The sequence below is a fragment of the Rhinoraja longicauda genome, chromosome 9, assembly GCF_053455715.1.
Source record: "Rhinoraja longicauda isolate Sanriku21f chromosome 9, sRhiLon1.1, whole genome shotgun sequence".
Lineage (NCBI taxonomy): Eukaryota > Metazoa > Chordata > Chondrichthyes > Rajiformes > Arhynchobatidae > Rhinoraja > Rhinoraja longicauda.
In genome coordinates, this window is record NC_135961.1 from 22,865,527 (window position 1) to 22,893,399 (window position 27,873).

General features: G+C 39.7%; 1 protein-coding gene across 2 annotated transcripts; it reads right to left on the reverse strand.

Annotated features, from left to right (window-relative positions):
* Positions 1–883: 883 nt before the first annotated feature.
* utp25 (UTP25 small subunit processor component) lies at positions 884–27,475 on the reverse strand. 2 transcript variants are annotated; one of them, XM_078404956.1, is made up of 12 exons: positions 27,339–27,475; positions 23,119–23,158; positions 18,865–19,096; positions 18,492–18,680; positions 17,216–17,301; positions 15,082–15,492; positions 13,245–13,458; positions 10,664–10,866; positions 9,654–9,836; positions 8,453–8,565; positions 4,098–4,190; positions 884–2,138 (listed from the first exon to the last, which is right to left on the reverse strand). In XM_078404956.1, exons 1-12 carry the CDS (start codon positions 27,446–27,448, stop codon positions 1,892–1,894), a joined length of 2,121 nt encoding a protein of 706 aa, XP_078261082.1. In that variant the 5' UTR covers positions 27,449–27,475; the 3' UTR covers positions 884–1,891. The 2 variants fall into 2 exon arrangements, with proteins under 2 accessions (XP_078261082.1, XP_078261081.1); XM_078404955.1 differs by having other exon boundaries at positions 4,098–4,343.
* Between the last annotated feature and the right edge of the window lie 398 nt (positions 27,476–27,873).

Sequence of the window (27,873 nt, forward strand, 5' to 3'; positions counted from 1 at the left end):
CTCCTAACTTGACACCATTCAGATAATAATCTGCCTTTCTATTCTTACTTCCAAAGTGAATAACCTCACACTTATCTACATTAAACTGCATCTGCCATGTATCCGCCCACTCACACAACCTGTCCAAGTCATCCTGCAGCCTTATTGCATCTTCCTCACAATTCACACTACCCCCCAGCTTAGTATCATCTGCAAATTTGCTAATGGTACTTTTAATCCCTTCGTCTAAGTCATTAAGATACAAGATGAGACTATATATATATATAGCTTCTCTCCAGAATATCTTGCTTTCATCATTACTGGGTCAAATCCTAGATTCTATTTAACTAAAATCATTGCGGGAGTATCTTCAACAGATTCAGATAAGATTTTCCTCAGTGAGCCTGAAATGATCTTTTCCAGATCCAGAAAGCTGATTTTGCTGGTCCAAACAGTCCTGGAGCTGAGTGCGGTAGCCGTAAACAGCAACACCAGGGTCTCATATTGTCTTTTAAAAAAACATCACCTCGTACACTCGCACTATCCTACACACTAGGGACAATTTACCATTTACAGAAGCCAATTAACCTACATACCTGCACATCTTTGGAGTGTGGGAGAAAACCAGAGCACCCAGAGAAAACCCATGCGGTCACAAGAACATACAATCCCCGTACCAACAGCACTCGTACTCAGGATTTAACCCGGGTCTCTGACACTATAAGGCAGCAATTCTGCCGCTGCGCCACGGTGCTGCCCTCCATTTTCAATTGATCCCTCCATGATCGATTGCTGAAATTTTAATTCTTTAAATGTTGTAAAAAGAATGTTTTTAAACTTAATATGAAGAACAACTTTACATCCAATGTAGAAATTATTTGAAGCAGTTTATTACATGATTATATTTTCATTCATTCTTGGCAGTATGATCATTTCTCAAAATGTTTCAAGTGTCAAAGTACTTCAAGAATGGTGAAGTTTTGGTCTATTGACAATCTCAAAGGATTGTTTACAAAATGGAATATAAAGCTGATGCAGGACAGTTTCCTTGTGCATACGTGGATCAAACCTGAGCAAAGTATTCTGACTGGAGAATTCAGAATGAAAGCGCAGTCAATCACATACTCCCATGTGCATTATTGATAGGGAAGGTGCGTAATGATCAGGAGATATTCCTTGTCAATACAGAAGCTGCTTGAATCAAATAAAATGGCACTCAACCATAAAATACCTTTCCCCTTAATATGGGCTCTCAGATGCAAAAGTTTCTTAAAAAGAACCAGGACTGATAGTCCCTTTCATAGCTAAATGACACAAGCACCAAGAGAGAAAATAGAAGAAAGAAAAAGCCTCATTCACCGCTTTCACAAAAATTAAACAATTCTGGGCAATTTTAACCAGTATTAATGGCATGGAGACATTCAATATTGAATTTGACAACAGATGAAAAACAGGACTTTAACATCCCCAAAATAAATCAATATATTAATAGCTGTAGAAATAAAAGATGTGCTTATAATTTACTTTTCACAACTAGAAATGCAAACTGTCTCATAATCAATGAAAATGAGAATGAAATTGTGTATTTTTAGAATATGAGCTCACAACAGAAAATTTTAGAGTTGCACTTTATTTCAACATTTGGTTATTTTCTGCATATTTATTATTTTTGCATTAGGAATCCAGCAAAAAATGATTATATGTTTAATCACAATGGCTCACATTTTACATTACATAGGAGACATTATCTACAAAGTTGACAATACAAAAAATTACGACTGTTGTATTCCTGGTATTAAAAGACAAATGTACAATTGTACTCTTCAATAAGAACGATAGGCTAGTATATTAAATCCCAAGCACGACACTAGCCATGTCAAACTGTTGAATTATTACCAGTCCTTGGTTTATCTTACAAGTCATCTCCTGTTACGAACAAATGGACAGGTTTGCTGGACTGTATCATCTGGGCAGCACGCTCTGCTCCTACCACAGGAGTTAGCTTTTGAACATCATACTTTGAATACAGAACAGTGCATGTCCACGATGCTTCATCACCTCTATTTTCTGCTTTCAGCATGTTGCAGATGTCGCTATAGAAATGTGGATATGTGGGAAGCTCATAGAAAATAAGATGTCTGATGCCTTTGATGGTGTATCTATATTGAGAAAAAAACATCAACAATTTTTAATTATCACATTTATTCTACAATAAGATATGTAGTTTGTTTTCTATTTCACCGGAATATGCAAGATTTTTTAAAGATAGTAATATTTGTTTGCCCAGCCTACGAATAGATACAAAGATGTTTCTAGTCGGGACCCTTCTTCTGACTGAAGGAGGGTCCCGATCTGAAACGTCAAGCATTCTTTTTATCCAGAGATGCTGCCTGACCCGCTGAGTTAGTCCAGTACTTTGTGTCTATCTTCGGTATATACCAGCATCTGTAGTTCCTTTCTACTGTCAGTGCAGTAGTTCAAGACTGTACATAAGTGATATTATATGTTATATACTTATACATTAAAGCACCTAACGTGCCAAAGACGCATTGTGTTACTTTTTCATTTTCAATGCAAATGATGTCCTAGGCACAAACTACACATTTTGATAACTTTTGTCCTTAAACTTTTTCTCTGCTAGGAATTCTGCTCAACCTGATTTGCATAATCATAATACAAATTTTGCCATAAACGTGTACAATTTGGGTGCATTTTTAAAACCTTGTTCCAAAAATATTGATTAATATGTATAAGAGTGCTAACTTGGTGCAAATAATTGAAAACAAATTCTCTCAGCTCGGATGAACCAGATGCTGTCTGTATGGAGTTTCATCCTATGACCACCTGGGTTTCCTTTAGGTGCTTCAGTTTCCTTATACACCCAAAAATACATGTGGGTTGGTTAGTTACTTGCTGTAAATTGCCAATAGTGTGTAGGTAAAGTGAGAAATGGATGGGAGAATGTGCTGTTAGGGTAGAATTGGTGGAAACGAATGCTTGACACAGTCAACACAGCCTGAACATGTCAAACGCCCTTATTCCATGCTCTATGACACAATAAAAAAACAATTTCAAATTACTGAAAGAAATCAAGAAAAAATACAATTAAGAAAATATGCTTGTCAGATGATTTAGACTTAATGGTCACCTAACCTATATATACATTATATATATATATATATATATATATATAATGTTACTAAAACTCTGTGTTTGTTTGTGTGTATGTGTCAACCTTTTTTGGTTCGCACAGCCAAAACGGTACACTGTAGCGCCACAATTTTTGGCCCACGTTACTCACCATTATCCTAGGCATAATATGTAACAACTCTCATTCAAATTGAAGCTATATTTTTAAAGCTAGAGATTTTAAAGTTTAAACATTTCCTTTCTAACCCATTTCTTGAAGGTCTTCAGCGTGTGACGTCACAATGGCACCCGTGCGACTGTGAGAGATGAGCTCACGCTCCCCCCCGCCGGTATTCAGCGCAGCGTGTGACGTCACAATGGGACACGCACGTCTTCAAGAGATCAGCTTGCTCTCGCTCCCCCCCCCCCCCCCCCCCCCCAGACCTTTAACTAATGCGCTCCCACCCCCGTGGACCTTTAACTAATGCGCTCCCCCCCCCGGAGACCTTTAGCCGATGCCCGTCCCGGCATGCCTCGCGCCTGACATTGCTCAGATCGGGCAGCGCTGACCGCCAGGAGGTGTGGTCGCCTCTCCCACTCCAAGAGAAGTGGGGGAAGGGGGGCGGCAACCGCGCGACTGACGGCAGCGCTGTGCTCAGTGCCTTCCTCTATGGCTTCTTCCTCTTCTGACTTCTATGGCCTCTGAATTCAAGACACTTTCAGAGTGATGGCGAGACTTGCATAAAATCTTGTAGGCATTGGTAACATGCTTATACATTTGCTAACACTTCTGTTTCCTGGCCTTTAATGATGTTCCCACAATCTCAGTCACCATGAATGATACTTCCTTCTTAATCCTTGATTTAATTAAATAAATTTAAATTCTATACTTGTTAGAATCAGTCTTCAATGTGAGATCTTTGTCTTGCCCTCCAGGTTACTGGCCTGGTAACATAATTATTACAACAATGCCCTCTTAGGAATCTCACCGTTTATAAAAATGGAACCGTTCAGTGAAAAGCAGGAAAGATTTCTCTCCCTTCAGGAAGTGGTATCTTGCTCGATTAATGGTGGATTTTTTGCTGTATTCACAAATATGAGAATAATTCAGTTCTTCACGATTAAAGTAATTCCTGAGTCGCACATAATCAAAATAGATTGGTATGTAAATTAATGTGTGGGACATGACCGCTTCTCTGTATTGAGGCAAAATCTTCTTGGTGAAAAATTCAAACCTTGAGGAGTGTATATTAGAAAAAAATGTTAATCACATATTCTAAGATTTCTAAGAAACACTACAAATAAATATATTTTGCACAATCATATGTGTAGTCTGGGTTATACAGCATGGAAACATATCCATCAGGCCAACTCGTCCACGCCAACCAAGGTGCTTTCCTAAGCTAATCCCAGATTCAAATTAGTTTATTAGCATTGACACCAGAGTGCAAAAATATCCTCATTCACACGAAGCTCATTGGAGATAAATACAGTATTGATAAATGTAACAAATATATGTAAAAATAGCAGAATGGTGAAGATTAGGACAATTCAAAGTAGTACAAAAAATATTAAAGTGCAATAATGGAATAACCAAATAAGATTGACTAAAGACTAAGAGTATGTGACAGCACCTCCAGTAAGGGGGTGGGAAAGAAGCAAATGGTTCAGAAGTCTAAGAGCATGGGAGAAGTTGTTCTGAAGTCTGCATGTCTGGGCTTTCAAACCCCTGTATCTTCCCCCAGCAGCTTGAAGGGAAAAAAGGGAATAGCCAGGGAGGCCAGTCAAAGGCCTTCAACCAGAAAAACAACTCTGCACGACTACCCTTTGTCACCTTCCTTCAAGCCAATATTAAATCCAATCGGCTAACTCAATTTGGGTTCATTTCGCTCAATCCTTCCAGACTAGTCTATTGCATGGGCATTTTTCAAAGGTTTTGCTAAAGACCATACAGATAACATCCACTGCCCTGCCCTCATCAATCCTCTTCATAGTTGTGCTTCTACTCCCTGCTGACAAGCAGAAACTGAAGCAGAAGGGTCAGTTCCAGAAAGTCGTACAGTGCTGACTGGTCCGAGTTAATGCATGAGATCCCTTGCGACTGCTTTGAATCAGTGGCCTGTTCCATATTTAAGGACTCTGCACCTACCCTAGAGAATGTGCCACTGTTGTGACTTCATCAGCAAGCATGTAGAAGATTGTATATTAAATAAGATGATACACATGTTCATCAACCAGAAACCATGGATGAACCGTGTAGTCAAATCCCAGGTTAAGTCTAAGTCTGCAGCATTCAAGTCAAATGATCCTGAGCGGTACAAGAAATCTATCTATGACCATTGCAGAGCCATAACTACGAAGCTGGATGCCCGAGGCGTAGACTGTGATACTGTGATAGACTGTGATGTACCAAATCAAGTTCCTTCTAAATAAAATAAGTTTGGTCAGGCACAAATTTAAGCCTGCTATAAACAGTTTCCCGATTTTTCAAAAATCATCCATCATTCAGCCAAAACAAGTCTACCAGTTAGTGGAAATGGAATGGTACTGATTTTGAGCTATGGCAAAGAATAGAGCAATTTAGTTGTAAGCACAATTTAGTTGCCGATTTAGAAAAAGGAATTAAATGTAACATCGCCACGTTTGCAAATGACACAAAGCTGAGTGGCAGTGCGAGCTGCAAGGAGGATGTTATGAGGCTGCAGGGTGACTTGGATAGGTTAGATGAATGAGCAGATGCATGGCAGATGCAGTATAATGTGGATAAATGTGAGGTTATCCACTTTGGTCACAAGAACTGGAAGGCAGATTATTATCTGAATGGCCAGATTAGGAAAAGGGGAGGTGCAATGAGACCTAGGTGTTCTTGTATATCAGTCACTGAAAGTAAGCATGCAGGTACAGCAGACAGTGAAGAAAGCAGATGGCACGGGATAGGATTTGGGTACAGGAGCAAGGAGGTCCTCCTGCAGTTATACAGGGCCCTGGTGAGAACGCACCGAGAGTATTGTGTGCAGTTTTGGTCTCCTAATTTTAGGAAGAACATTCTTGCTATTGAGGGAGTGCAGTGTAAGTTCACCAGGTTAATTCCCAAGATGGCGGAACTGACATATGGTGAAAGAATGGGTCGACTGGGCTTATATTCACTGGAATTTAGGATGAGAGGAAATCTTATAGAAACATAAAATTATTAAGAGACTGGACAGGCTAGATGCAGGAAAAATGTTCCCCATGTTGGAGGAGTCTAGAACCAGAGATCACAGTTTAAAAATAAGGGGTAGGCCATTTGGGACTATGATGAGGAAAAACGTTTTCAGCCAGAGTTGTGAATCTATGGAATTCTCTGCCACAGAAGGCAATGGAGTCCAATTCACTGGATGTATTCAAGAGAGTTAGATATACAGTGCATTCAGAAAGTATTCAGACCCCTTCACTTTTTCCACATTCTGCTACGTTACAGCCTTATTTTTAAATGGATTAAATTCATTTTTTAATCATAAATCTACACACAATATCCTATAATAAAAAAGCAAAAACAGGTGTTTAGAAATTTTTGCAAAGTAATTAAAAAGAAATAACTGAAATATCACATTTACATAAGTATTCAGACCCTTTACTCAGTACTTTGTTAAGGCACCTTTGGCAGCGATTACAGCCTCAAGTCTTCTTGAGTATGACACTACAAGCTTGCCACACCTGTATTTGGGTAATTTCTCCCATTCTTCTCTGCAGATCCTCTCAAGCTCTGTTAGGTTGGATGGGAAGTGTCGATGCACAGCTATTTTCAGGTCCCTCCAGAGATGTTCGATCGGGTTCAAGGCTCTGGCTGGACCACTAAAGGACATTCACAGACTTGTCACAAAGCCACTCCTGCGTTGTCTTGGCTGTGTGCTTAGGGTCGTTGTCCTGTTGGAAGGTGAACCTCCACCCCAGTCCGATGTCCAGAATGTTCTGGAGCAGGTTTTCATCAAGAATCTCTCTGTACTTTGCTCCGTTCCTCTTTCCCTCGATCCTGACTAGTCTCCCAGTTCCTGCCGCTGAAAAACATTCCCACAGCATGATGCTGCCACTACCATGCTTCACCGTAGGTATGGTATTGGCCAGGTGATGAGCGGTGCCGCTTGGCATTCAGGCTAAATAGTTCAATCTTGGTTTCATCAGACCAGAGAATCCTGTTTCTCAAGGTCTGAGAGTCCTTTAGGTGCCTTTTGGCAAACTCCAAGTGGGCTGTCATGTGCCTTTTACTGAGGAGTGGCTTCCATCTAGCCACTCTACCATAAAGGCCTGATTGATGGAGTGCTGCAGATATAGTCATCCTTCTGGAAGATTCTCCCATCTTCACAGAGGAACTCTGGAGCTCTGTCAGAGTGATCATCGGGTTCTTGGCCACCTTCCTGGCCAAGGCCCTTCTCCCCCGATTGCTCAGTTTGGCCGGGCGGCCAGCTCTATGAAGAGTCCTGGTGGTTCCAACGTTCTTCCATTTAAGAATGACGGAGGTCACTGTGCTCTTCAGGACCTGCAATGCTGCAGAAATTGTTTTATACCCTTCCCCAGATCTGTGTCTCGATACAATCCTGTCTCGAAAGTCTACGGATAATTCCTTTGTCTTCATGGCTTGGTTTTTGCTCTGACATGCACAGTCAACTATGAGACCTTATATAGACAGGTGTATGCCTTTCCAAATCATGTCCAATCAATTTAATTTACCACTGGTGGACTCCAGTCAAGTTGTAGAAACATTTCAAGGATAATCAATGGAAACAGAATGAACATAAGCTCAATTTTGAGTGTCATAGCAAAGGATCTGAATACTTATGTAAATGTGATATTTCAGTTATTTCTTTTTAATTACTTTGCAAAATTTCTAAACATCTGTTTTTGCTTTTTTATTATGGGGTATTGTGTGGAGGTTGATGATAAAAAAAAAAGAATTTAATCAATTTTAAAATAAGGCTGTAACGTAACAAAATGTGGAAAAAGTGAAGGGGTCTGAATACTTTCTGAATGCACTGTAGCTCTAAGGGTTAACGGAATCAAGGAATATGGGGAGAAAGCAAGAACAGGGTACTGATTCTGGATGATCAGCCATGATCACGTTGAATGGCGGTGCTTGTTCGAAGGGCCAAATGGCCTATTCCTGCACCTATTTTCTATGTTTCTACCTAACCAGATCATTGATCTTACGTAGATGAACTGCCATCCATCTTATCTGTGACTGTTACTTGCAGTCAATATTGATGCAATTTTTAATTTTTTGCTTAGGTAAATGTGACAAAGCTATTACAATTCAAACTTCATCCATTTTTTCTTTATAATAAGGAAGCTCTTAAGCATAATGGAATACCTTGCATCAGGCAAACCTGTGAAGCTGGAGACATCCACTCGTTGGAAAACATGTGGCAACTGCACAACAACATGGCAGATTGAACTAGTTTGAGGCATATTCCTCACAGCCACCTAAAAGACAGAAACAGTATCAAGACATTGGTTCTGCTGATCAACTAAATTTTAATTTAGTAAAACTGCTTTAAAAAACTTTTATTGGGCTTGAAGGGTGATGTAATGATAAATACACACGCACCCATATAATGCAGTGCACTCATATCAGCAACACAAACATAGAAAAGCATAAATAATTCAAATTCCCTACTCAGTATAATACGAGAGCCATGATTAAGTTACCAAACATAAATAGACAAATTTTCGCAGCAGACCAAGCTACTCTGCGTATCAAAAGCAGTAATGGATAAGGTGTAGAACATTCTGGTTTTCCCATATTTCTTGGACAAATACAAATGCTAAACAAGTTGAAGAGCAGGGATAATAGTGGGAAGACTATCCAATATGCAGTTTAAAAAAAAAGTATAGCACTCCAATTGTCCACTCTGCTTTATTTCACTGCAGGGCTAAATTACACAATACATTCCTACCCCATCCAGTGATTTCAAATTAAAAATTGTTGATCAATAAAAATACCATTTATTGGGTGCATAATATGCTTAATTAATAGAACAGAGTTAATACTACGTTGATATCAAAATGATTGCTTCATCCATTCAGAGCTTCTGCAATCCAAAAACAGGACAGTTCAGAGACAAAGCAATCAGTATGAACCAAAATATATCCAGCGTTGGATTAACCTTTATAAAATGAGAAATATGATTTATGAATGGTTTCAATTAGACAATAGGTGCAGGAGTAGGCCATTCGGCCCTTCGAGCCAGCACCACCATTCAATGTGATCATGGCTGATCATTCTCAATCAGTACCCCGTTCCTGCCTTCTCCCCATACCCCCTGACTCCGCTAAAATTAAGAGCTCTATCTAGCTCTCTCTTGAATGCATTCAGAGAATTGGTCTCCACTGCCTTCTGAGGCAGAGAAATCCACAGACTTACAACTCTCTGACTGAAAAAGATTTTCCTCATCTCCGTTCTAACCCCTTATTCTTAAACTGTGGAATTAGCTGCAACTCAATTGAAATCTAACTGAAGTAATCTGTAAAATCCACAATAAAACAATTTAAAACATCCATGATAAACATACCTGTCCCTTATAATTGAAGCAATGTTTACTATAAATAGAATTAATCTGTGGATTCTGAAGTGCGCTGAAGATCAAAGTTTGTCTGTAATACTTGGACCAACTGTTCAAACACCACATACGCACACGAGAGAAATCCACTCCGTGTGGTTCGTGAGGTTGTTGGTTTAGATGTTTCAGTAGATGCTGTACAAATAAGAACATATTGCTTAAAAAATTAAACTTCCACTCAGAAATCTGCAACACTAAATATTGTTAACAAGACTGAGTGCTTGTGCGTTCTGACTTAAATGCAAGTTTGCTAGCCTTTAGGCTGAACCATTGTGATATTGTAATCCAAATTGTATTAATAAAAAGGCTGGGTTTTACAAAAACCCGGCAGCTTTGATGGATTTTTTTGGTATCAACCCATAGAATTTGTTAATATTTTGAATTCTATTTTGTAACTAGGGATGCTTCGGTTTGATCTCCAAGCCTCCAATGGTTTGAGTACCAAAACTCCACCTATTCACTGCAGACAAAAGACAGCTTAACCTTAACTTGGCAGCAAACTGCTATCCTGAGCTGACTTTTGCTGTTTCAAAAGTCAGGTGTTTAATATTTTGATAAGGTTTTCTAAAGGTCAATCAAAACTACTTTAGTTCTTCCAGAATGGACATATTCCATGAACATGCCAGAAATGGTCTATTTATTTTATTTTGATCAGATGAATGTTTTACAGAGAGTGTCCTCACATAAAATATTCAATGCAAAAGAGCATAAACTTTAAAACGAGATCCATGATTTTTTTTTAAATTCAGTATTGAAAATTGAAGTCAATAAACAAACTTTAACTTGCCTAACATAACCTATCACATTTTTAATTTTGGCCCGGATATGTCAAATCCTAAAACATCTTTAGAATTATTAGTTAGCCCTAAAGGGAATGTATCCTTGTGATAACCATTAGTAGTATAAAAAAAGATTTTTATCTGACAATCCACTGAAAGGGACTATTGGATCAAAGTTCTCACCATAACATGTTCCCAGTTTTGCATAAGATAAACATCAGCTTGGTCAATGATTATTATTTCAATGGAGGAAAGAAAATCAAAATCCCTGGTCTTGTCATCTTCAGTTTTGATAATTGTCCGCAAGCCCAGTGGAGAGGCAATGATGATATCACTGGAATAAAATGGTGCATACAATCTTATACTCTTTCGAAGGATGGCCACACCTGCATTATAGAAACAAACAAGCATAAATCAATTTGTGAACAAAGATGCTCTCCTCTTTCATCCTTCAACGCCAATCTGATTACATTTGTGCGGTGTGGCTGGCAGCCAGCCTTCCAGCCCCACATGGTCCCTGGGGATACCTGGTTGACGTGAACTTGATTCAAAACGTAATCAAACCCAAAAAAACCCAGCCCAGTCATGAGGAAGATACAAAGATTATGTTATTGACAAGGCAGTGAAGGTACCACTTATGAAACTACACCCAAAACATCTATGGAAGTAAATTATTATAAAGCCAAAGCAGAAATGTTTTGCTGGTAACACATCTAACTAGACAATCAAATACTGAGCTACACAATGACAAAGCTAATAGAACTGCTGCATCATAGCTCCAGTGGCCCAGGTTAAATCCCGACCCTGGCGTGATGTTTTCACATTCTCCCTATGACCACATGGGTCTCCACAGCTCTGGTTTCCACCTATGTCCCCAAACATATGCCAACTGATAGGTCAATTGGAGTGTAAATTACAGGGTATTGATTGAACCTGGAGAGAAATTAAATGGAAATGCAGCAAGAATAAAATGGGACTAGGGTAGAATTGGTGTAAATGGGCTGATGTGGTGCACCTGTTTTCACGCTTCAAGCTGACTGCTTTAGCATATTATATTATTTTGTCTAGATATCTTGCTGTATTATTTTTGGACATTTGGGGGCTGTCATGAGATGAGTATATATATGGGCATTACGTACTGGGAGAAGCCCAGAACTAGGTAGTATATCTGGAGATGCAGAGACGGGAAGGGTCAGACACGGGCAGTTTGGTGAGATACAGTTCTTACCAGAACTACGGCGAGAGCTGTGGTCAGACAGGGAGAACAGAACACCAGCTATGACTTGAACGCAAAATAAGTACAGCCTGGTATATACATATTCTTGTTTTGTACTACTTCAATAAACAACTAATTAAACTGAAAATATGTTTGGAAAATCTCTCTGTTGGTTTGCGTCAAGTTCACTCCCACTCCCTGTGAAGTCGGAAAAGAATTTATTGGAAAAGACTGAAGTTGCCATTACACTTATATTAAATATAAAAAACAAAGTCTACGATTCTTTAAAAAAATACCGAAACACCTTAAATTGCTCATGTAGCAAGTTGGTGAGTCCACTGTCATTGGTACTTTTTTTTTTTTTTTACTTTATTTTTATTATTATTTTTTTTTACATACATACAAACACAAACTAAACAAACATAGGAGATGCATATTGAATGTAAATACCCTTACTTTAAGTTCCCAAAAACAGAAGAGACTCGAGTCCCGGCATTGCCTGTATTAATAATGACCATCTTTTATCAAACATGTCTGTTGTCAACTGTAACCTTGCTGTGATTTTTTCCATTATATACACATTTTTTACCCTATCTCTCCATTGCATTATGCTTGGAGGCTGTGGTTTCAACCACGAAGTTGTTATCGTCTTCTTTGCTATCAGCAGCAGGATTGTCAATAAATGTTTCGAACTCTTATCTGTCATACTGTCAGGAATTATACCCAAAATGTAAAGTGCTGGTTCCAGAGGGAAGTTAATGCCCATAATCTGTTTAATTTCCTTTTGAATATTCTTCCAGAAATCCTGTATTTTTGGGCAATCCCAGAATATATGAGTGGAGTCCCCAACTTCTCCACACTCCCTCCAACATAAATCAGTTGTATTACTATATTTCGATGTAATGAATGGAGTATAAAAGTAACGCATTTTAACTTTCCAGTCAAATTCCCTCCATGTTGGGCTCTTAGTTAGTTTATGTCCCTCTTTAAATGATTCCTCCCACCCTTCTTCTGATATTATGATATTCGCTTCCAGTTCCCATTTTTCTTTGATATGTAAGTTGTTCTCTTTGGATTCATGTTGTAGTGCTTCATAAATTTTTGATATAATCCCTTTTTTTGACTTGTCTTCCGAGAACCCCCACAACACTTCCTCTAATTTAGATGGAGTCTTGCAGATGTTCTCCCATTCCTGATGTTTCTGTAGGTAATCTCTTAGCTGTAAGAATTTGTAAAAGTCATGAGCAGGTAATTGGTACTTTAATTTAGATATTATATAGCTTAAAGAACTCTATCCAAGTTTGGAAAAATACCATGTAAATATTGTATTGGCATCTTTGTAGTTCACTTGAGATGACAGAAGTGACAAATTTCAGATCCTACCTTTACTTTATTTAAAAGTAACAGCACTTTGGAAGACATTATAAGGAGGAAATGAATCACTCACATCTAGAGCTATCCCATCATCTTCCTCAATAGTACTGACCCAAGTTAGGATAACAGTTCAATTCATCATACATTAGGCAACACAACAAATGCAATAGTTACCTATTCGAAAATGATCATCAATATTGCCTGCAAAGATAGCTTCATAATCTTCAGGACGTTTTAGATTTGGTGGTTTGTCATCTGGATTAGAGCCATATTCATCCATAAACCTCTTTTTATTGCTTATTTCCAATTTATCTTTCACATCAAGAAGACCAATCAAAGTTTGTATCACTCTTAAAACAGAATCTCTAAATGGCACCACAATAAGTACCTGAAAGTGAATGAAAAAAAAACTTTTCTTAAAAGCATTATTTAGTAGCAATCAATACATTTAGGAATAGGATGATAAACAGTCCTTAAATCATCATTCCCAACAGTATTAATACTTGGACGCAAGGGAGCAAGACAGCTGCTTTATAACCAGCTCCTACCCAGCAAAAAAAAAACAAGGGTCTTGACCCAAAATGTCACCCATTCCTTCCTTCCAGAAATGCTGCCTATCCCGCTGAGTTATTCCAGCTTTTTGTGTCTATCTACAAAAAAAAAAGACTGGACACAAAGTGCTAGAGTAAGACCAGGTCATGTCGGGAGAAAAAGGATGGGTGCATTTCAGGTCGGGAACCTTCCTCAGACTTAAACAAGGGGGTGGATGGGGGTGAAGAGCTAGGAGAGAAAAGAAGACCAATCAGAGCCAGCCACAAATGACCTCAGGCAAGGTGGTGCCTGGTGGGTCCATTGTTGCCTACGGAAGGTGTGATCGAGAAAATATCAAGAACTGTGGAACTGCTTATTTTTTCTCTCTATTAAAATGTTGGCCTACTTTGCTGGGTTCTGAATTTATCTAAGACTTCAGCTCTACCACCAACTTTTGCATCCTTACAAGTTTTCTCTCTCAACTTCAATATCCTCTTAATTTCCTTGGTTAACAATAGTGTTTCATATCTCTCTTATACTTAGCAGGTAACCCATTTCTCTGTGTAGGAAAGAACTGCAGATGCTGGTTTAAATCGAAGGAAGATACAAAATGCTGGAGTAACAGCGGGACAGGCAGCATCTCTGGAGAGAAGGAATGGGTGACACTTCTTCACCTTTCGTTTCTGGTCGAGACCCTTCTTCACCCATTCCTTCTCTCCCGCCTGTCCCACTGCGTTACTCCAGCATTTTGTGCCTACAACACATTTCTCTGCATCTTTTTAACTTCTGGGTTTCAAAAGAATGGTACGAGTGTACTGGTAACATTACCATGGAAAGGTCCACATCTAAGCATTTAAATCTAATAATAGAATGGATTGAAATGCAGTCCTGTAGTTGAGACCCAGCTAATCGTAAGCTTCCGGAATGAATAAGCAAATAATGAAAAGTCTTCACTTTTTTTGAAGCTTTGTAAAACCTTCATTACAAAAGATCAGGTTGTTAGATACCAGCAATAATTGAAGGCAACTGAAGTGTTATGTTTTCTTGTTGAGACATAATTATTCTTTTAAGTACGTTACTGGACATAAAACAATGGTCCATTTTTTTTAATGATGCCAAATCCTGAACACAGGTTCTCAGCTAATCAAAATCTCCAGTTATCTGAAGTAGCTTCCTTTCAATTTGCATCATGTTTAGTGCTTATCAGCTCTGAAAACACACTTGTCATAAGCTGGTCCCTTCCCGACTATATTTCTATCATTAACCATACTGGGCATAATAAACATCTCACATCTCCCATGCAGTCTTTGGTACAGTTTCACTGAATGTTTTATCGATATTCTTTGATAATATACCATGTGATCACCAGTTGCACCCATAATTACTCTTAGTGAGATGTCAAAAATGTGAAATGTAACCGAATTTAAAGTGGTTTGTGTAAATGATACAGGTACCGCGGTCATGTTAAAATACTCCTTACCTTGGGTCTTGTAAGTCCCTGATCACTCAAACCTTCATCATCAACATCTGCCTTCCTGTCGTGTTTCTTTGCGTTGTTGTTTAGCACATGCGAATTTGCTTTCAACACATGATTTATCACGTGTAAACAATAGGCGTGGCGAAGTTCCTCTCCATTTTGTCCAGCTGTCCTTTCTGGGTAATACAAGTCCTTGTAAGCATTCATTATGGAGAAGAGTCCTTGTTGTAATGGCGTGAAGAATTTTTGTTCATTGAATTTGGCTTTTGCAAGGGTCTGACTATTTAATTTAGGCCATGTTGCTTCAAGAGGTTTCTGGAGGTGGAGATTTTCCAAATTTTCACATGATAACTCTTTGATGGAAGTCTCCTTTAATAGTGGGCTGGTCCACACCAGCTGCCCAAGAGAAGTCCACTTTCCAAAAGAAAAATAAAATATAATGATATAGCAGTCACATTCATCTTTAGAGGCACACAAATTTTTTTTTTTAAATGATCCCAGAATGTGGTGACATTGTACGTGTAGCTCCTCTTACATGATCATTTTTTACTTCTTTAAGCGGTTCAGTACTGAAAAAGTCATTTGATCCAGTACTGAAAGTCTTCTGTCAATCATCACTAAATCTAAACAGTTTATTAAACCTCAAGCAACTGATACAACTGTGGGTGAAAACAAACCACAGAGGTGCAGCAGTCGGGGTGGGTGCCCAGTTGTGATTGAAAAGCAGAGATCCTGCCTCCCCTCCATTCTAACTAATGTTCAATTACTGAAGGACAACCCTGCTGGTTCAAAGGGAGATCGGAGAACACTGTGCTCTTTCATATCATATCATATCATATCATATATATACAGCGCGGAAACAGGCCTTTTCGGCCCACCAAGTCCGCGCCGCCCAGCGATCCCCGCACACTAACACTATCCTACACCCACTAAGGACAATTTTTTTACATTCAATTTTTTTACATTTACCCAGTCAATTAACCTACATACCTGTACGTCTTTGTTTCATTTAAATATGGCTTACCCTTGATTCAACTGATCCTGCCATACACTCAGGGGTACTCCATTTATCTGATGAACCAAATGGAAGCCACAGGCATGTGGAAAGGCAGAGGTGTCTGCTTTATGATAAACAATTTGTGTTGCACTGATGTGACTTCTTCTGGCACCTTGTCCATATACTCACCATCCTCTGTGTGAAAATGTTTCCACTCAGGATCTTATTAAATCTTTCTCCTCTCACTTTAAACCTCTGCCCTTTATTTCTTGATTCACCTGGCCTGGGGAAATACCCTGGCTTTTTAGATGAGTGATCACGTATTATACAAGAAGGCCAACTATGAAATCCAAAAGAATATGAGAGATGTTGACAAAATTTCAAAACAAGTTGGGAGGCTCAATTTAATCAAATCAGATGCCAGGTGCCTTTGGCAGGGCCCGAACTCCATCCGGGGCAACAAACTGAAAGCTACAAGAGTCATACAGTAGAGAAACAGGCCCTTTGGCCCAACTTACCCATGCCGACCAAGATGCCCCATCTACGCTAGTCCCATTGCCTGCGTTTGGTCCATATCCCTCTAAACTTTTCCCATCAATGTACTTGATATTTCTCTTTATTCTTCCAGGTAGAATAGAGAAAGGACAATGGCCAGGGTTGAGGGGGGGGGGGGGGGGGGGGGGGGGAAGGTTATCCTTGATACTTCCACTTTTCATGACATAATATACTTGAGATGGACGGTGGAAGGAAGTGATGTGGACATATGCCTGGATATTCGACGCGGCATGTTCTTGTGGATTCTCTTGAACTTCTGCAGAAGTGTTATTGAAAGTATTCTGATGGGATGCATCTCAACCAGTTATGGCTATGGCTGTGCTCTTGACCACCTGCATGTGTACAGAATGGTGAACTGCTCATCAGAGGATTTATTGTTGTATAAATCATCATCAATTTTACTGATTCTCAGGGTTTCATATGAACAAAGGAGTTCATTGCACCCTCATGTATATGACAATAAACTAATCTGAATCTGAATCTTAGTACATTTGGCCCTTGACCTAATGATAAAATATCATCCAAAAATAAGGCCAGAAACAATTTTTTTATAACTTAAAGCCTGAATAATTTGTTTATAATTACCTTGGACTGCATTGGTTTTTTGGGGTGGGTTAGAGTTTTCAGATCATTGCTGTCTAGTTCTGTGTCCACATGTTGTTTAAATGGATCTGAAAAGAAAATCACATTGTTTTTAACAAAGTCACGAAAATAAATTTGCACAATTCAGCAATGCGTTATGAGCTATCCACCTAGTTAAACAACTCAAACTTACTGTGGCTCTTCTCTGGATGCAAAATGCATTATTAATGGACCACTATTAATGATTGATGCACACGGTTACAAAATTACCCAGTTCCATACATAAAACCTCCAGATTAACAAATGCAACAGATGCCACGTGTTATCCATCATAAATTAATGCCATTTAAAAATTCTGCATATTTCTATGTTTATATAAACATCCTGAAAATTAAAATAAAGCACTAAGTCTGTCACACAACCCTCAAATTCCCTTATCCGTCCTATGCTTATCTCACCCACGTGCATCTATACTATTTCACTGAACTGTAATAAGATCCACATTTCTAAATGCCAGTTTGGTCTTTTGGTAACTTGTTATGAAGAATGCTAATTCTGCACCTCCTCAAATGGATACAGGTTATTTTCCCCTCTGTTAAAAACTTTCACAACTTTAAATTCAGTTATATCTCTGACTTCTTATTTTTAAAGAGACTCAATTTGTCTTTTTGTTTTTGCTTATGGTAAGCTTAATTCATATAGACTTCTTTGCACAAATTCCAGTGCCTATATTTGGCATCAGAAGCACATATAATCAAGAATTGATGCAGTTCTATCATAACTTTTATTTTTCAATTCTATTTCTTCCAAAATAAACCATATTCCTGATTTCCTTTTCAAATGTTAAAACAACTACTTTTAATAGTATATCTGGGTGGAGGAAGGTGAATTGGATGATGGAATTGATGGAAATGTGAGAGAGAATAGGTTATCAGGAATAATAAGTGTGGGTGGGGGGTGGGGGGGGGGGGGAGAAGGAAATACCTCTGATGCCAATGCATTCAGTTAATGGGCAAATAGTCAACAAAATTATAATTATTCTCAAGCCATAGTCTTCTAACCCAACTTTCTTCCCTCCATCCCCCTCCCCACCACAATCAGTCTGAAGAAGGGTCCCGGCCTGAAACATCACCTATCCATCACCTATCTTAGAGATGCTACCTGACCTGCAGAATTAATCCAGCACTGTGTTTTGTAAATCAGCATTTGCAGTTTCTTCTTTCAACGACCATGAAATCTAATTAACACAAGCATAAATGGAAATTTAAAAAAACCCAACCTTCAGAACTGTGGGTGCACGAAACTTCATTTTCATCTACATTGTAGTTACTTTCAAGACAGAATTTGGCTTCATTCTTCACATCAGTAAAATCATTTTCCAGGTCATTGGTGTCTTTGTTATCATGTATCACAACATCATTTTCAAGTGTTTTCTCTGCAGTGCTGTTTTCGGCAGCACAGAATGAATCTGTTAACATGAATTAAAAACCAAGGAAGAAACAGTAGAAAAATTAATGTAGTGGCAGATTGAGAATCCATGCTAGAAAACAGAATATATTGATTTTTCTAATAAAATAATTTTCATATTGGATTTTCCATTTATATTCAGTCATTTAATCAATTTTAAAAGATAGAAATGATTGATAAAGTACCTCCTTCTCTTTGGCCATTTTCATCATCAACTTCACTATCAACATCTGTGACCTCCTCCTCTTCTTTTTTCTCATCGTCTTCATCCTCTGGCTTTCCTTCAAATTCATTTTCACTCTCACTTTCATCAGCTGCGACATTTTTTAAGGTGGAACACAGGTTTTGGTAGGCAGTCACTTGTTCCAAGATGGATTCTGTATCACTTCCTGAATCAGATTGTTCCGAGATGTCAGACTGAAAATATTTTAATGTAATTAATCTCAAAAATTTCTGTAACAAAAAATACTTAAAGTATCATCAACAATTTCCCAGTATGGAGGAAAAATATCTTGAGTCTTTTTTGAGGAACATAGTGTTCAATAACTTCAAAAGTCACTGCCATTCCATTATTCTAAAGAAAGGATACATCTGATCCTTTAAATTTTACCTATGCTGAAATATCCAAAGAGTCTGTTTTTGCCACTCTTTGAGAATGGGAATTCAAAAAAACTAATAATCCTTGAGAGAATTTTTCTACCTCACCTCAGAGTTAAATGGATGACCATTATCTTTAAACAATAGACAAAATGCTGGAATAACTCAGCGGCAAGGCAACATCTCTGGGGAAAATTGATAGGTGATGTTTTCAGTCATGATCCTTCTGCAGACTGGTGTATTGTGGGGGGACAGGACAGGACAGGACGCAAGCAAAATATCAGGACAAATAGGGGCCAGCAACAGATGTCCTCAGGCAAGGAGGTTCCCCGATAAGCTGATTGTTGGTTATAGATGGTGTGAGCCCAAGAGGGTTACATCACTGCGAACTGTGGAACTGTTAATGGACATTTAGTAGAGGAAGGGGGATTTTTAAACAGTGACTGCAAATTCAGCATTCTATCAAATGGGAAGATAGCCTATCCAGATCCCCCCTGTAAAGCACCTTCATGATCCTGCATGTTTCAATCCAGTCCCCTCTCACTTTCAAATTCTAATACATACAGTGCCCTCCATAATGTTTGGGACAAAGACCCATCATTTATTTAGTTGCCTCTGGCGGTACGGTAGCGCAGCGGTAGAGTTGCTGCTTTACAGCGAATGCAGCGCCGGAGATTCAGGTTCGATCCTGACTACGGGTGCTGCACTGTAAGGAGTTTGTACGTTCTCCCCGTGACCTGCGTGGGTTTTCTCCGAGATCTTCGGTTTCCTCCCACACTCCAAAGACGTATAGGTATGTAGGTTAATTGGCTGGGTAAATGTAAAAATTGTCCCTAGTGGGTGTAGGATAGTGTTAATGTACGGGGATCACTGGGCGGCACGGACTTGGAGGGCCGAAAAGGCCTGTTTCCGGCTGTATATATATGATATATGTACTCCACAATTTGAGATTTGTAATAGAAAAATATTACACGTGGTTAAAGTACACATTGTCAGATTTTAATAAAGGCCATTTTTATACATTTTGGTTTCACCATGTAGAAAGTACAGCAATGTTTATACATAGTCCCTCCATTTCAGAGCATCATAATGTTTGGGACACAGCAATGTCACGTAAATGAAAGTAGTCACGTTTAGTATTTTGTTGCATATCCTTTGCATGCAATGACTGCATGAAGTCTGTGATCCATGGACATCACCAGTTGCTGGGTGTCTTCTCTGGTGATACTCTGCCAGGCCTGTATTGCAGCCATCTTTAGCTTATGCTTGTTTTGGGGGCTAGTCCCCTTCAGTTTTCTCTTCAGCATATAAAAGGCATGCTCAATTGGGTTCAGATCGGGTGATTGACTTGGCCGCTCAAGAATTGACCATTTTTTGCCTTAAAAAACTCCTTTGTTGCTTAAGCAGTATGGTTGGGATTGCTGTAGAATGAACTGCCGGCCATTGAGTTTTGAGGCATTTGTTTGAACTTGAGCAGATAGGATGTGTCTATACACTTCAGAATTCATTGTGCTACTACCATCAGCAGTTGTATCATCAATGAAGCTAAGTGAGCCAGTACCTTCAGCAGCCATACATGCCCAGGCCATAACACCCCCACCACCGTGTTTCACAGATGAGGTGGTATGCTTTGGATCTTGGGCAGTTCCTTCTCTCCTACATACTTTGCTCTTGCCATCACTCTGATATAAGTTAATCTTCATCTCATCTGTCCATAAGACCTTTTTCCAGAACTGTGGTTGCTCTTTTAAGTACTTCTTGGCAAACTGTAACCTGGCCATCCTATTTTTGTTGTGAACCGTGGTTTCCATCTTGTAGTGTAGCCTCTGTATTTCTGTTCATGAAGTCTTCTGCGGACAGTGGTCATTGACAAATCCACTCCTGACGAGTGTTTCTGATCTGTCGGACAGATGTTTGGGGATTATTCTTTGTTATAGAGGGAATTCTTCTGTCATCAGCTGTGGAGGTATTCCTTGGCCTGCCAGTCCATTTGTGATTAGTAAGCTCACCAGTGCTCTCTTTCGTCTTAATGATGTTCCAAACAGTTGATTTTGGTAAGCCTAAGGCTTGGCTAATGTCTCTAATAGTTTTATTCTTGTTTCTCAGTCTCACAATGGCTTCTATGACTTTCATTGGCACAACTATGGTCCTCATGTTGATAAACAACAATAAAAGTTTCCAAAGGTGATGGAAAGTCTGGAGGAAAGACTAGGTGCTGAGAGCTCTCTTATACCTGCATTAAAGAGGCGTTTAAACACACCTGAGCAATTACAAACACTTGTGAAGCCATGTGTTCCAGGCATTATAGTGCCCTAAAATGATGTATAAACATAGCTGCAATTTCTACATGGTGAAACCAAAATGTATTAAAAAAAACCTTTAATAAAACCTGACAATGTGCACTTTAACCACATGTGATTTTTTCTATTACAAGTCTCAAATTGTGGAGCACAGAGGCAAATAAATAAATGATGGGTCTTTGTCCCAAACATTATGGAGGGTACCGTACAAACAATACAATACAATACAATACAATATATCTTTATTGTCGTTGTACCCAGGGGTACAACGAGATTGGGAATGCGCCTCCCATACGATGCAATAATTTAGGTAATTTAGACAGCAGCAACCCAACGAAACGAAACAGTTGTAACAGTTTTGGACAGGGTAAAGTGCAAGTTGATCTATGCGTTGTGGCCATCCGGCTCAGCAGGACCGGTTCATAGCAGCTTTCCTCATAAGCCAGCCCACTCACACATAGCATTGGTCCAGTAAACATTTTCTCAATTGCTTCTCCAAACTCTGAGACACTGATTTAATTCCAGACTCCTCTCTCCAGCCATAAAGGAACAGCAGATGAAGGGAAGCTTGATAGAATCACTCAGTGGTAAATGGGAACTCAGTCTTCACGTCTTAATGGATTTTGTAAAAGCTTGCCTACTATCAAAACTGTGGTAGGTCCTGGCATGATGCGTAAAGACCCTATAGCACACCCACCCCAGTGCCAATGAATATCTATGCTAATATTTTTAATAGAAATTGCATCTCTGCTCATGCAGCCTCTTTTGGCTATTGATTGCCCTTTCCTATCTCGCCACTGCCTTTGTTGTTGGGTCGTCAGATATGCAGTTTTGGAGGAGGTTGGGCAAGTTGCTTTTTCCTCTGGTATAATGTTTGGAAGGTCAATGACACTGTCTTGGAAGTGTACCATAAACTATTATATCACGGATTCCACTCCGAACACATGCTCTGTGTATCCATTTTTTCCCCAAAGGTGTTCAATTCTAGCTGTAAACTGAATAAATGCTTATTGTATGAATAGCTGCCCTTCAGATCTATCTGCACACACTAACTCTTTCCCTTGCTCCTACTACCCTACTCTTTCCGTGCATTTACAAAATTTCTCCTCCCTCCAATTTATATTATTTATCCAAACCAGTTTTGAGAGCTACAATATACCTGCAACACATACCAGCATGAGCATTCTAATACTTAACCACCTCTTGCTCCCACCCATCCAATGTGCCTTGCTAACACCATTGCTTTAATCTCCAATGTCATTCTTTTATCACTTCTATTTATTACTCTTTATCAATATCGTACATTAGCTTTCCGACCTCAATGACTTCTGGGCCTGTTACTGAGAGAAAAAAATTGCATTTACTCAATCTGCACTTTTAAAAGCTTAACTGACTAACCTTTAGCTCTCCATACACTATGACATTCCTGCAACTGCTCATCTCCAGAAAAGATATGGCGTGAGAGGAGCAAGTGAATCAAGAAGTGAATATGGATTTAGCATGGTCTTTGAGAACAAATGGTAAGTACTTAGATTAACTCACCAGTTTAACAATATGAGTTGGCTCGATTTTATCAGAAACCCTGTAAAATAATATCCAATAAGTTAAAAAATGGTCAAAGACTTATCCAATGCTCTCATTTCAGATGCCCAAATGGACTATTTTCTCTGCCCATCATGGTTCCCCCTTCCCTACCTATGCAAACACAGGAAACATAACACCTGTTCTTTTATTTCCTTTCAAAGCTCCAAACACTATTTCTAAGCAATGATTTACTTTAACTTCTTTCAATTTAGTTGACTGCATTCACTGTTTATTACATGGTAACTACGAGAGGCTAGTCAAAGATTGGGTTACTGTTTTGGGGAACACCTTCACTTAGTCCACACACATTCCCAAGCTTTCAGTCATCTGTGACTTTAATTCTCTGGCCAACTCCTATTCAAACCTCAGTTTCCTTCATTGTAAGAGTGACGATAAGAGCAAAATGCAAAAATAGCATGTCCGTTTGGAAGATGACATATCATATTCCAGACAGGGTTGAGATCAATAACTTCAGGTAAACATTTTCATTTCAAATATCCACCTTGCACAGATTTAACTTTTGGTACTGTAATTATAGTTAGTTATTCTATTTTCCCAGTTAAATTTATTGCTGATCAATCATTATTCATTTTTGTGTCCCATTACCATCTTCTTTTTATACATACAATAACTGGGAAGAAGGTGGGACCACTCAAGGATATTCACCAAAAAGGTCAGGGAGAATATTGAGATCAATGCGGGTACACTAATTTGCTCAGGCAGTATGAGATCAAGGCTATTGGATTTCTTGAAAATCATTAAGGTGGATAAATCTCTTGGGCCTGTTGGAATCTATCCCAGGTCATTGAGAAAGGCAAGAGAAGCGACGGCAGGAGGTTTAATGCTGATCTTTGTATTCTGTCTCTCCACAGACAAGAACTCGGTGAACTAGAAAGTAGCCAATGTTATTCCTTTATTTAAGAAGGGAAATAGGGATAATATATGAAATTATAGGCCGCTGAGCCTAGCAGCAGTTGTACGGACGCAGTTGGAGAGGATTCTTTGGGATAGGATTGACTTGTATTTTGAATAGAACAATTAAGGACAGGCAGCATGGTTTTGTCAGCAGCAGGACATGTCTTATTAACTAGGAGGTGACGAAGGTGAGTGAGGAGGATAGGGCTGTTGATATTGTCTACATGGAAGTCCCTTGTGGTAGGCTGAATCAGAAGATTAAGATAATTGGGATCCACGGTCACTTGGTGGTTTGGATTCAGAAGTGGTTTACCCATAGAAGAGGGGGAATAGTGGTGTTATTATTGTGGCTGGAGGTCTGTGACCAGTGGAGTTCCACAGGTATCTGTGTTAAAACCTCTGTTGTAGGTAGATATGCGAGTATATATATATATATATATATATATATATATATATATATATATATATATAAAATTGGAGGAGTTACTAACTTATTAACCAACCCATCTATATCTGCGTCCTCCAAAATTGGTTGAGTTGTGGAAGTGATGGTTGGTATCATGTTTGGCGTACACATTGTGGGCCAAAGAGGTTGTCCCTGTGCTGCACTGTTCTATGTTATCTTGTACCATCATTTCTTTTGCCAGTTTAAATAAAGATATCCTGAATCCTGAATCTTTCCCATTCTTTCACTGACTGATTTTTGTTCTCCCTTTCCTACTTCTATTGCATCTTTATAGAACATGCTCATCAATAATTCTGACCATTCATCAAAACTGAGTATTGACCAGAAATGTTAAATCCGGCGGCCATCTTACGTAAGTATCATATCAACAGGCCCTAACTGCACAGGTGTGGACCCGTTTGTTCTGCGCACGTGCGGATCCGGCGGTCATCTTACGTAAGTATTATATCAAAGGGCTTCAACTGTGCAGGTGCGGACATGTTGGTGGTGTCAAACACGCGGGGTACCCATTGTGACGTCATACATCGGTCACGGCCATGGGAGATGGAGAAGTGATTTTTTTAACTTTAAAAAGTGATTTTTAAAGATTAGAAAATGGAAAAAAATTAAATATAACATTCATTTGAACCCCAGGCTAATGGTGAGTAAGATAGTCCTAAACTTGTCGCACTAAGGTGTACCGTTTTGGCTTTCTTTCCGGAAAATATATACGCACAAACAAGATGAGATTTTTTGTAATATATATAGATGTACAGCGATATAATCACTTCCAAATTCCACACATCCCAATTTAGATATTTTTGGTCTTTTATTACATATCAATCAGGTAAAACCCTAGAAAAGCTAACAACATTTTAAGAGTATACATATGGCTAATTGTTGTTAGCTCATAGAAACATAGAAAATATGTGCAGGAGGAGGCCATTTGGCTCTTCGAGCCAGCACCACCATTCATTGTGATCAAGGCTGATCATCTACAATCAGTAACCGTGCCTGCCTTCTCCCCATATCCCTTGATTCCGCTAGCCCCAAGACCTCTATCCAACTATCTTTTAAATTCATCCAGTGAATTGGCCTCCACTGCCTTCTGTGGCAGAAAATTCCACAAATTCACAACTCTCTGGGTGAAAAAGCTTTTTCTCATCTCAGTTTTAAATGGCCTCCCCTTTATTCTTAGGATGAGCCCCTGGTTCTGGATTCCCCCAACATTGGGAACATTTTTCCTGCATCTAGCTTGACCAGTCCTTTTATAATTTTATATGTTTCTATAAGATCCCTGTAGATCAGTCACTGTGTTCACAGTCTATGTTGAGTTATTGCAGACGCCGTTCCTGGAGGAAGTTTTCCTGCGCATGCGTGTTACCCGGGGGAGGTTCCGGTGGGTGGCACTTATTAGGGAACTGCGGCCTTGTCTGCAACGTTGCACAGTCAATGGTCATTAAACCAGGTTTGAAGTTAAACATCTTGTTGTTATTCTTGCAACTTCATACAATCCCCTCTCATCCTGCTAAATTCCAGTGAATACAAGCCGTCTTTCCAACCTTTCCTCATATGGCAGTCCCGCTATCCCGGGGATTAACCTCATGAACCTACCCTGCACTGCCTCAATAGCAAGGATGTCCTTCCTCAAATTAGGAGACCAAAACTGCACACAATACTCCAGATGTTGTCTCAACAGGGCACTGTACAACTGCAGAAGGGCCTCTTTACTCCTGTACTCAATCCTCTTGTTATGAAGGCCAACATGCCATTAGCTTTCTTCACTGCCTGCTGTACCTATATGTTTACTTTTAATGACTGATGTACACCCAGGTCTCGTTGCACTTCCCTTTTTCCTAATCTGACACCATTGAGATAATAATCTGCCTCCTTGTTCTTGCCACCAAAGTGGATAACCTCACATTTAGCTACATTATACTGCATCTGCCATGCATCTGCCCACTCATTCTACCTGCCCAAGTCACCCTGAAACCTCCTAGCATCCTCTTCGCAGTTCACACTGCCACCCAGCTTTGTGTCATCTGCAAATTTGCTTGTTACTTTTAATTCCATCATCTAAATCATTTATATTGAAATAGTTGCGGTCCCAGCACTTGCAGCACTCCACTCGCCACTGCCTGCCATTCTGACAGGGACCCATTTATTCCTACTCTGTTTGCTGTCTGCCAACTAATTTTCTATCCATGTCAATACCCTACCCCCAATACCATGTGCTCTAATTTTGCCCACTAATCTCCTGTGTGGGACCTTATCAAAGGCTTTCTGAAAGTTCAGAGGCACTACATCCACTGGCTCTCCTTCGCCCATTTTACTTTTCGCATCCTCAAAAAATTCCAGTTTCTCAAAGAGAATTGGAAATGAATATTTAAACCCACGCAAGCCAGCAAGTCCAATAGCTCACCAATTTAAAAAGCTTAGAAAACACTGGGCCGATGCCTCAAAACCGGCGACATCTATGCCACCTTAGGCTTCATACAGGCATTTAATCGTGGCGGTGTTGTTGGTAGAAGTCACTCGGGGGGATGCTGACACCAGGCTACAAATATATGTGTAGGAAAATAACTGCAGATGCTGGTACAAATCGATGGTATCACAAAAAGCTGAAGTAACTCAGCGGGTCAGGCAGCATCTCAGGAGAGAAGGAATGGGTGGCGTTTCGGGTCGAGACCCTTCCTCCGTCTGAAGAAGGGTCTCGACCGGAAACGTCACCCATTCCTTCTCTCCTGAGATACTCCAGCTTTCTGAGGCTACAAATAAAGATCTGATCAAACAGACAAATTGAGGAGAATTAACTCACTTATCGTGAAATGGATGTTCCTCTCCATATTCCCTCAGATGCTTTTTCTGTTTCTTGGTCAGATTCTTTACGAGGTCCTTCGACTTTTGACTACTTTTCCTCTTCCCCATGGCTACGCGTCCACATCCGCGCGTGGTCCAATATGACAGTCACCTCCCAGTACGACCCCACGCCATTGGCCCACTCCCCTCCTTGCCAAACCCTGCCTCGGCCGAGCGATTGGTCCAGGATATGTGTTTGACGTGGTCCTCATCCAATCAGCAGGCTGAACAGGGCGTGATCAGTTGTGGGCGGAGCCCAATCACGGCGCTGGAGGCGCTGCGGAGGGCGGAACCTCGATGTCCGTTGGGTCGAGCTGGACACGAGTCGCCATCTCGTGAACAACTGATACCGAGAGCTGAAGATAGCGAGGTCTTTTCTAAATTAAAAGTAATTTGAGTAGAGGAACTTCAGCAAAGTAAACAGTTTTGTTTAAAGCCTTTGCAAATAGGAACTGCGGCCGAGGGCGCTGTTATCCTACCCGTGGCCCCCCCTG